This window comes from Xyrauchen texanus, chromosome 1 (genome assembly GCF_025860055.1).
Source record: "Xyrauchen texanus isolate HMW12.3.18 chromosome 1, RBS_HiC_50CHRs, whole genome shotgun sequence".
In the NCBI taxonomy this organism is placed as follows: Eukaryota; Metazoa; Chordata; class Actinopteri; order Cypriniformes; family Catostomidae; genus Xyrauchen; species Xyrauchen texanus.
This window is the reverse complement of record NC_068276.1, coordinates 15,857,429-15,869,337: the sequence shown is the minus strand read 5'-3', so window position 1 is coordinate 15,869,337 and position 11,909 is coordinate 15,857,429. Positions and strand designations below refer to the sequence as shown.

The 11,909-nt window shown below is 37.8% G+C and overlaps 1 protein-coding gene across 1 annotated transcript; it reads left to right on the top strand.

Moving 5' to 3' along the window:
- Positions 1-2,716: 2,716 nt before the first annotated feature.
- On the top strand, positions 2,717-10,757 carry LOC127650209 (zinc finger translocation-associated protein-like). The gene is made up of 5 exons (XM_052135480.1): positions 2,717-3,111; positions 4,339-4,824; positions 5,248-5,601; positions 7,201-7,638; positions 9,680-10,757. The coding sequence occupies exons 1-5, from the start codon at positions 2,985-2,987 to the stop codon at positions 10,201-10,203; spliced, it is 1,929 nt and encodes a 642-aa protein (XP_051991440.1). The 5' UTR covers positions 2,717-2,984; the 3' UTR covers positions 10,204-10,757.
- The last annotated feature ends 1,152 nt before the right edge of the window (positions 10,758-11,909 follow it).

Below are 11,909 nucleotides of genomic sequence, written 5' to 3'. Positions count from 1 at the left end.
CCCGTGTTGATCGGTTTATTCGGATGCCGTTTATGATCTTTATCACATACATTAATAAAGGAAAGCCATTTAATGCATTTACAGGACAACAAATCAATTGTCAGTTTGTTAAGCATAATCAGTGTAAGAAGTGCATGTAAACGTGCTCATTGAATGTGCCATAAGCCGACAGCGTGTGTGGTCATGTAAACCCATTATATGGCGTTCCTTTATCGGTGTTAGGCCATAAACGGCGTAAGAACAAACCGATTGACATGGGTAGATTTTTTCCATTTCTCAGATTATTGTTGTCATGCAGTGTTATTCTCTGCTTTGACGTCAGAAGCAGAGAATAACACAATTGTTTTAAATCTCATATAAATGCAGATTTCTTGCTTTGTCTGACTTTTTAAAGTGGTGGTGAAAATGAAAGCATTTCATTTTATCATAAAAGAATATCTTCTTTCGATCTTATACAAAGCATTTTGTCATGTCCCTGAGAAAATTCACTGAATTTGTACCTAGAAAATAATTAATAAAATGAACACACTGTCTATCCCCCAATAATCAAAACAGGCAAGTACAAACACCCCCCAAATCTACACCCTTGACACTCTCTATAATTTTTTTGTCATTAATGTAAACATTTATTTGTGTTACTTTGCTGAGAAAGATATTCTACCAAAAAAAGTAATATGTGAAATTATTAACCAGATGTTTCTTCAAAAGCGTGGTGCAGAAACAGGTTAGAAATATCATCATTTGTATTCATTGTTTGAAGTGTATTATGGACAGATGAGTATCGTTAAGCTTAACAACTCAACCCGTCACATCAAAATTAAGATATTAAATCAGTACTTTTCCATATGGCAATTTTAATACATGCACTGGCACAGATTTTGCTGTTTTGGAAGGAAATTATTATTTTAATTCACCAAAGTGGCATTCAGCTGATCACAAAGTATAGTCAGGACATTACTGATGTAAAACAGCACCATTATTATTTGAAAAGTTATTCTTGATCAAATCTAGAAAGGCCCCATTTCCAGCAGCCATCACTCCAACATTATCCTTTTCCTTGAGTAATCATGATAAACTACTAATTTGGTTCTAGAAAATCACTTGCCATTATATCAAACACAGCTGAAAGCTATTTGGTTCATAAAATGAAGCTTAACATTGCATTTGTGTTTGTTTTTGAGTTGCCACAGTGTGCAATAGACTGGCATGTCTTAAGGTCAATATTAGGTCAAAAACTGCACACACAAAAAAAAAAAACAGCTTTCTCTAGAAACACATCAGTCAATCATTGTTTTGAGGAATGAAGGCTTTACAATGCTTGAAATTGCCAAAAAACTGAAGATTTCACACAAAGGTGTACACTAAAGTCTTCAAAGACAAAGGGCAACTGGCTCTAACAAGGACAGAAAGAGATGTGGAAGACCAGATGTACAACTAAACAAGAGGATAAGTTCATCAGAGTCTCTAGTTTGAGAAATAGACACCTCACATGTCCTCAGCTGACAGCTTCATTGAATTCTACCCGCTCAACACCAGTTTCACATACAACAGTAAAGAGAAGACTCAGGGGTGCAGGACTTATGGGAAGAATTGCAAAGCAAAAGCCACTTTTGAAACAGAAAAACAAAAAGAAAAGGTTAGAGTGGGCAAAGAAACAGACATTGGACAACAGATAATTGGAAAAGAGTGTTATGGATCTTAACCCAATTGAGCTTTTGTGGGATCAGATAGACTGTAAGGTGTGTGAGAAGTGCCAGACAAGACAGCAACATCTATGGCAAGTGCTACAGGAAGTGTGGGGTGAAATGTCATCTGAGTATCTGGAAAACTGACAGCTAGAATGTCAAGGATCTGCAAAGCTGTCATTGATGTACGTGGAGGATTTTTTTGGATGAGAACTCTTTGAAGTAGTTTTTTCAAGTTCTAATTTCAAGTTTTCATGTTATTAATGTCCTGAATATCCATTGTGATCAATGCGGGTGCAAGCAGCCTAGTGATGGGAGAGTTGTGACGTGGTTGAGATGATAGTGATGGTATTGGATCATTAAAATGAGAACACAATTAAAAGTCAATGTCATTTTTGCTGAGCATGTTGAGGGCGAGCACACACAAAACAAGTTGTGATTTTACTTAAAAATCTTAATTTAAAACATTTTTAACAAAAATAATGAGACCACACAGAATTTGCCTATTCGTAGCTTCATTACAAAAACACGAGAATACTGTCATAAATGTTATTTGTTGTCATTAAATTGGTATGAAGGACACATGAGCAGTAGGTAGAAGTTTATTTTTATAACCAGTATTGTGTAGAATAATTTGCAAACCATTTTCATTATGTCAGCGATGGGGTGAGAACAAACAGTGTCCAAATCAGACAAAATAATAAAAAAGGGCTTGGATGCCTGAGGTGGGAAAATATGATTTGTAGGAGGGTTTAACGTGTACCCAATGTTGTGGAGTATTCAGACAATTAATCAAAAGTAGTTAAACAAACAAAAGAACAGTTGTAATTCAGAGTCGAAATATGACCAAATCACAAGAATTACCCATTTATGTTATGTAGCTATTAAAATAGAACAGATGGACCCCATGATGCACCCGTTGCTACACGACAGCAGCTACTGTCTCTTTAAATTTACCCAGGAGCCCCTAAAGGAGCCCCAGGGGCCCCTAGCTCGGCTCTCCACCCTAAAGACGAGCAGAACATCTAAACTTAACGACCATTTGACAGGATTTTAGAACAGCTTCGACCAGGCTACGACTTAAATCGACACGTAAAAGTTAAGTTTACTTAAACCAGAAACACAACAGCGGTGTGGGCTTCAGTGCAGACACAGACACTGCACACACTGAAATGGGTGAGTGCGCGTTTCAGATATTTATCCAACCAGCCGACGAATGCATCTACAAAAGCCTACGGTTGTGACACTGCTACGTACAAGAGGCGCGATTCCTGTGCGTTAAAATACCGAAACGCGGGTATGGAGGGAAACGAGACCAAAGAGTGCGTGCTCAAAGCTGAGCAGACAGAAACGGGCTCATTAATAATAAAAACGGAACGTGGGGAAGCGACACCTACACGAGGACACATGGATGACCTATCAGAAGGTAAGTGTTCTGTTAAGCATTGGAGTTCGGCCATTTTATCGATGGCTCTCTGTTTGCAGCGTTAAACCCCGTTACGAACAATAGCAAGCTGCGGCATGGCCCCTGGTTTTATGGGCTCCACTATAAACAAAGGCAAAATAACCATGCTGGATCTGTAGACGTGATGCGTTGGCGCCCTCTAGCGGATATTCATCGGGGTCACACTATACCGCCTCCCCCTTGTGCACAAATAGGCTTTGAAATACTATGTTAATAGTTAAATATTCATTTAAATGATGATTAATTATTATGTGTTAATATTTTTTCTGAAATAAAAATAATATTACTATTTTCAGGTTATTAAATTCGCAGTGGCCTTATGATTACAACATCTGAAAATGACTTTTTGTTTGTAAGCAACATTTATGATGTGATAATTGTTGTGATGTGTACACACACACACACACACACACACACACACAGGCCTATTTCTAAGATCTATGCATCTTAATTTCATAACAAAATGACATCCATTTATTTATTCAATTTGATTTGTTAGGAAATTAAAATGCATAAACCTTATTTCATTGGTAAAAAATGGCCTACATTTACATTTAGTAAAACAATACTACATTTCCACCCAAATATTAATCTAAACATTTTCAAATTATAATTACTTTACAAATTTACAATACTAAATAAACAAATGGACTGTTGCCATACTGTTGCAACATTTGAGAATGAGCTGTAGACTATCATTAACAATCCTAATATTTTTAAATAATAATTATATATATATATATATATATATATATACACACACACACACACACAGTATATAATACTGTCATACCTTAATACTATAAATATTACTAAATAATTATATATGTATATAATTTCTAAAGTCTTTATGCAGCTTTAAATAAACTGTTAAATACATTTTAAAATGAATATTCATCTCTATCATGTTTGGTTTGATTATTTCCCTTTAATAGAAAATGTATTGTAATATTTTTTTCCCCATTACCAAATATGAAAATTGCCTTACAATTAAAACCTCTTAGAATGACTCCTTTACCAGCAGTTTATCAACAGTTTATCAGTAATATGACAAATATGTCCATTTGACAAAGTTTTCCTCCCTTATTTTTTACCCTGTATAACAAAGCACAGATGAAATGTTTAAATATGCAATAATTTATTAGTCTTATAAAGCTAGTGCCCCTTTCATATTTATGTCCTCCTCAGGTGAAGTGACCAATGGTTTCAGACCTCATGCTAGCAAAGAAGGTCCTCTTAGCCCTGTGCACTCCCCAGGCACCAGCTACTGGTGCGTGTCTGAGAGCCCAGACTCTCCCTTCCTTCTGTCTCCTGTCCCAGGGCCGTCTACGCAGGAACCCCCTCCAGTAAAACCCACACCTGGACGAGACCACCGGCGCTATTACCATGATTACTGGCGCAGCGAGTACCTCATGGACTTTGACCTACAGAGACAGGGGATGTTATGCATGGTGTGTGGCAGTTCACTGGCAACCTTGAAGTTGAGCACCATCAAGAGGCATATCAGACAGAAGCACCCATACTCCCTGCTTTGGAGCGAGTCAGATAAGGAGGTGATCAGGTTGGGCTGGGACAGTCACTTGAGTCTGGTGAATGGACAGAGGCCAATATGCACTGATCCAGCCATCGCTTCAGAGTCAGAGAAAATGCTGGACTCTGATCAGCCCCCTGCAGGTCTGTGTGTATACTTGATTGTGCCTGTGTTTGAGAAGTCTATGGGTGACTCTTACGAAGCCTGTGAAAACCCATCTGGGACATATTTAACCTAGAAATTAAGACAAAAAAATTATATTTTGCATTAAGAAATGTAAGCCTATGTATAGTACTGTTAAGATTTTTAATTTTGTGACATTATTTTCACATACACACACAAAAAAATCTTATTCTCATCACTGTAATACACCATTTTATTTTTTACACTATTTTAATTATATACCTTGGTAGTATTTGTTTTACGGTTTTAAAAGAAAAAAGTCAGCACATCACAGCTCAAATAGATAATTAAATATATTCCCACATTGGAATGGTGTCTATTAGGTGGGAATATAATTATCTAATTTAAAAAAGGTTAAGATATCTATTCTCCATGTCATATAGGCAAACCTGGGGATGCTGTCAGTCCAGCACCTGAACTCCCAGTCAGCACCCAGTATGGGTCTAACAGGGTCACACCTTCCCCTCCTGCACCCTCAGTCCAGGAGCTACCAGCCCCTAATGCTCAAGTGATGGAGCGCTACCTGAATGACTCATTGCACGCCTGGTTCCGTCAGGAGTTCCTGATGGAATACCAGGTAGAAGCGGGCCGTCTAGTATGCATGGTATGCAGCTGTCCGTTGCCTTCGCTGCACCTGGATCACATCAAGAGCCACGTTCTGGATCTGCACCCGAACTCTCTGCTGTGCAGTGCTGAGGAAAAGCACTCCATCCTGCAGACCTGGGCCAAGGCTAACGGTGAGGGCAATGATGAAACAGAACAGACAGAAAAAGGGAGTTTGTTAGAGAAGACTGTACACAGAAAGGATTTGTGAAAGGGGAAAAGGGGAATAGATAGACAGACATATTGTGTCAGGGCGGGGATGGGTCATGATTCTGCACATCCGGCCCCTAATCAGGCTAATAATTACGACACTTGTGTGTGTGTGTGTGTGTGTTTGTCTTTTTGGTTGAGTTTTATATTAAACTATTATTTATATTGTTAAGGTGGTTCTTGCCTCCTCCTTTCCATTAATCCCTTTACATTGGTGCCGAAATAATAGTTTAATATAAAACTCAACCAAAATGACAAACACACACACAGGTGTTGGACAGCCGCCCCTTAAATCTCTCTCTCTCTATCGCACTGCCGTCTTCGGTTGGTCCTTATCCCTCTCAAGGTATAATTAGCCTAATTAGGGGCCAAGTGTGTGGAATCACGACCCGGCCCCGCCCTTCGCCCTGCCACACAGACATATAGATACATAGGAAAGTAGAAAACATGGATGGATGGAATGGATGATAGATGGACATGTGGATGGATATAATGGATGAAATATGGGTGGATGGAATGGATGATAGATGGACATATGGATGGAATGGAATAAATGATGGATGGATGGATGGATGGAATGGATGATAGATGGACATATGGATGGAATGGAATAAATGATGGATGGATAAGATGGAATGGATGATAGATGGACATATGGATAGATGGAATTGATGATGGATGGAATGGATGGAATGGATGATGGAATGGATGATAGATGGACATATGGATGGATGGAATAGATGATGGATGATGGAATGGATGATAGATGGACATATGGATTGAATGGATGGATGAATAGATGATGGAATGGATGATAGATGGACATATGGATGGATATAATGGATGAAAGATGGGCATATGGGTGGATGATAGATTTATGGATGGAATGGAATAAATGATGGATGGAATGGATGATAGATGGACATATGGATGGAATGGAATAAATGATGGATGGATGGATGGAATGGATGATGGAATAGATGATAGATGGACATATGGATGGATGGATGGAATGTATGATAGATGGACATATGGATGGATGGAATTGATGATGGATGGATGGATGGATGGATGGAATAGATGATGGAATGGATGATAGATGGACATATGGATGGATGGAATTGATGATGGATGGATGATAGATGGATATATGGATTGAATGGATGGATGAATAGATGATGGAATGGATGATAGATGGATATATGGATTGATGGAATGGATGATAGATGGATATATGGATGGATGTAATAGATGGATGGATGGATGGAATGGATGATAGATGGACATATGGATGGATTGAATGGATGATAGATGGATGGATGGATGGAATGGATGATAGATGGATATATGGATGGAATAGATGATGGATTGATGTATGGATGGATGGAATGGATGATAGATATGAGATTGATTTAGCCCTAAATATCATGGTTGTTCTGAATAGTTCTGTGAAACTTGTGTTTAAATGCAGGTTTGTTTTTTCTACATGTGTTTCCTATTTGTCTTTACTATTTGTCACACAGAACCTGATGCGTTACAAATTGTCAAATCGGAGCAAGATACCAAAGAGGTAAAGATAGCTGGTTCAGCCCCGTTTTTCCATCTGGACACAAATCCCATCGAGGGAAACTTGGAGAGTTACACATTAGGAGCTGACAATCCACCAAACACTGGCCAGAGGCCCCAGTCTGAACCATTCCCCAGAAAGAGGAGACTGAAATACGGCACCCCCTGGCGTCTCCGCCTTGATTATTTAGTGGCGTATGGCCCTCCGGATAATCCACTCTGCTACTGTATGGTGTGTTCTGAGCATCTGCCTGTGCCAAGAGTCAGCAACTTCCGTAAGCACATCCAGGCGTGCCATCCTCAAACAAGTGAACTCAGCCGAATTGAGAGAGATGCTGTGATCAGTGCCTGGACGAAAGAGGAAAATACTGACTCTGCTCCACCGATGGAGGATGGTAAGTACAAATACAGACAACCATAGAAATAACACTAATATACCATGCACATCAAATATAGAGAGAAGTGGACCAGAAACAGAATGTCATATTAATCATTTTGCACTAAAAGAAAATCGTAATTTAAGAAACACTTGTTAGAACTGGAAGGGAAGAACAGATAATTCATAAATAATACTAATCTATAATAATAATGATTATTATTGTGTCTGCAAAGTTGCTCCCAAAAGCTGTTTATCAAACTATTACTCAACTGTAAAAAAAAAACCTAACAAACAGCAACAATAAAAATACTTAATTTAAATAATTTACCAATTTCAGAACTGTTTTTGTAATGATTAAAAATGTAAATAGGCAAAAGAAAGAAATATGAAAGCTAAAATACATTTGCTACAACCATAAATATCTGCATCTGGATTCTCCAAACCTTCTTAATAGCCCAGAGCTTTTACATTTTAAACTCTGTCAATCACATATCTCATTTTAGTTATTCTGTTGTAAAGTCTCGTCTATTTGAGAGTTTGTCCAATCATTATATTTTTCTACAGCAAATAGTGCTCATGAAGCTTCCACAGACTCCCAGAGAAGTATGGCATCTGGACAGGACCCAAACATATGTGTTTGGAGTTTTTTATCCAATCAATATCAATCTTTTCCAGCATTGATTTGAATGGTACAGGTATAGTTGAAATCAGAAGTTTACATATATCTTAGCCAAATAATTTAAACTCAGTTTTTCACAATTCCTGACATCGTAGAAAACATTCCCTGTCTTAGGTCAGTTGGGATCTGTACTTTATTTTAAGAATGTGAAATGTCAGGGGCCTGGGTAGTTCAGCAAGTAAAGATGCTGACAGACCACAACTGGAGTCACAAGTTCAAATCCAGGAAATGCTGAGTGAATCCAGTATAGCTTCCTAAGCAACCATTTGGCCAAGTTACTAGGGTGGGTAGAGCCACATTGGCTCCTCGTGTTCGCTATAATGTTGTTCTCACTCTTGTTTGGGCGCATGGTGAGTTGTGCATGGATGCGGCGGAGAATAGCGTGACGCCTCCACATGCGCTATGTCACAGGGCTTTATGATGGCCACTCCAATTCCTTGACTTTGTTGTCCTTAAGCCATTTTGCCACAACTTTGGATGGATGCTTGGGGTCATTGTCGATTTTGAAGACCCATTTGCGACCGAGCTTTAACTTCCTGGCTTCACGGTTGGGATGCTGATCTTCGGCTTGCAAGCCTCACCCTTTTTCCTCCAAACATAACGATGGTCATTATGACCAAACAGTAAAATTTTGTTTCATTAGACTAGAGGATATTTCTTCAAAAAGTATGATATTTTTCCCTATGTGCACTTGCAAACTGTTTTCTGGCTTTTATATGGCAAAAGCGCTCTATGGGCCATGCAACCACTGACTTCTATGGACATATTCGTATAGAAATATTTGTATTACATTACTTGAATAAACATGGAAAGCTTTTTGAAAACAATGTTTATTTTTGCCATTCCGTTTGTTGGCACTAGTGGCGCATAAATTACTCAGCTTCAATGAGTATCTTTGACTAATTTTCCAGTAAAAAAATAGCATCCTTAAAAAAAATATAGAAATTAATTAATTATCGGAAACAAGTACTAGAAAACAAGACAAAGATACTGATTAAGATTTTTTGCTGTGTGTGTGTGTGTGGTGTTATATGACTGATCATATTTAATTGTTTATACTTTGTGTCTATCCGTTATATATACATTTCTCATTACATTGTACTTTCCATTTACATTCTTTTCAATAGTAACCATTATTTATTACTTTTGCTCTTTTTGTGTGTGTTAATTTCCCCCTGCCACCCATACATAATTCATCAAATAAAATAAAAATAAAAAAACAAATAGTGCATGCAAATGAAGAAGTGAAGGTTAAATGTGACACATATCTCACAAAATAATTTTTTAAAGGACTTTGTAAAGAAATTCCATTTAACTCATATTTTAAATTCCATTTAACTCATATTTCTCTTTTTTTGGTTTATTTTCGCTAATAAAGACCTACAGAGTGTCACTGTCACCGAGAAAGTCATTGCTGATGCGCAGGTGGCACCTGTGAAAATCACAGAGCAAGGAAGCAATGAAACAGAAGACAAAAACAACACAAACATCACACCATCAGCACCTACGGTTGGGCGGAACAGACACTACCCGGGTAAGGACCAGCGGCGTAATTACCAGGCACGCTGGCGGATGGACTTCCTGATGGACTACAACTGCAGGAAGCATGGATTGATCTGCATGGTGTGTGGCGCTTCACTCGCTACCCTTAAGGTCAGCACAATCAAAAGACACATCCTACAGGTGCACCCTCACTCCCTGGACTACGGCCCAGATGAGAAGCAGCTGGTCCTCCTTAGCTACAACCAGATCTCCCTGCACTTTCATTCTGATGACTGTTTTTCAGGCTCAAACCTCATCCATAAAGAGAATGCTAATGAGTATGATAATGCAAATTTAAGTACTGGACACACTTCGAGCCAGAGCACAAATGAAAGAGAAGAGGTCGGGATGAGTTTTTGACATCCCGTTTTTTTGTTTCCTTCACTCAGGAAATGACATAGTTTGACAATAATTGCACTTTCTGTCTCTTACAAAGTAAGTTCAAACATGTTCAGTAAGTTTAAAAGGTTTATTTATGTTTAACATGAGGCAGAATCTGAAATGTTCCTAATAGCTAATTTAGCTGAACTTATGTTATTTCTGTGGACAAACGCTCTTATATGCATCTCTTTTTGTACAACATGGACTGACAATACTGTTATTGATGCTGCACACGTGATATTTTGCATGAAGTCACACTTTACAGTGGACAACATTATTTTCTTAATGTACCGAAAATTGTACTGGGTACAGGTGTTTTGGCACTGTTATCAAGCAGGCATACATTTTGCAAGGGCAGAAAATGTCCAATGATTTCACTTACCATGTCTTGTATCTCATTTTACCAATCTGAAAGAAAAATGAGCAAAAATATTGAGAAATATAATTTCTAATAGTAAAGTTAAATAATATATAACCCAAAATGGTTCAGTTCACCGAAAGGTAATATTGAAATAAAAATCTTTATTTACTGTATGCGGAATTCCTGTTTAGGCAAAGTGTAATTTCTATTGAGCCATATGTAAAGGTCCATGTCTCAGGGAGCATGTCTCATCATTGGTAACTTAATATAATAATATTTTGCATTTATGACAATTTGTTTTGCATCAACAGTTATATTCAAAATGAGTCTTTACTGAGTCAACAGACAAGAGATGTGCACTTTCATCTGCAGATCACAAGCAAAGATTTTTAGAAGAATTTAGAAGCACTGAAGGTCCATACAATGCAAGTGAATGGTAACCATATTTTTTACGCTCCAAAAGTGCAGGAAAGCAGCATAAAAGTTACCTATACAACTCCAGTGGTTAAAAAAAGCTATTTGATAGGTGTAGGTGAGAAACAGATAAATATTTTAAGTCCTTTTTACTATCAATCTCCACTTTCACATCCTTCTTTTGTTTTGGGCAATTTGCCTTCTTCGTGCATAGCACTACCTTTTGGGCAGTGAGGAGAATTAATTGTAAAAAAGGACTTGAATATTGATCCGTTTCTCACCCACACCATAGATTTAATCTCTGGAGTCTTATGTATTACTTTAACGCTGCCTTTATGTGATTTTTGGAGCTTCAAAATCTTGGTACCCATTCACTTGCATTGTATGGAACTACAGAGCTGAGATTTGTTTCTGAAAATGTTTGCTTGTTAATCAGAAGAAAGTCACACACATCTAGGATGGTGCATGAGGGTGAGTAAATGATGAGACAATTTTCATTTTTGTTTGAACTATCCCTTTAATGCTATGCCATACAATGTCATTATATATATAATGACATTGTATGGCATAGCATTAAAGCATAGCATTTTCTATTACAGCATATGATATTCATCTGCACCTGAGCACAAAACAAGATCTATCTACTGTAGACATGGTTTACTGAGTCTAGTGTGGAAGAACTTTAAGGTGCCCAGACCAGAACCTCACTGAACACCTTTGAGATCAATTGAAACTCTGACCATGATCCGTCCTCTCCAAACTGTTGCAACAAAGTTGGAATCTCACGGTTGTCTAGAATATTGTTATTTGGAGTAGAATTAAGATTTGTTTTCATTGGAATTCATGGAATATCCAAACCTGTTAATTAGTACTTTTGGCAATATAGTGGATGTTCTCTCTTTAATCATTA

Bases quoted from the DNA above. Each gene is read 5' to 3' on its own strand.
- LOC127650209 (XM_052135480.1), top strand. From the start codon at position 2,985: ATGGAGGGAAACGAGACCAAAGAGTGCGTGCTCAAAGCTGAGCAGACA. The intron at 4,825-5,247 runs GTCTGTGTGTAT...CATGTCATATAG, and splicing joins CTCTGATCAGCCCCCTGCAG to GCAAACCTGGGGATGCTGTC. The intron at 7,639-9,679 runs GTAAGTACAAAT...TCGCTAATAAAG, and splicing joins TGCTCCACCGATGGAGGATG to ACCTACAGAGTGTCACTGTC.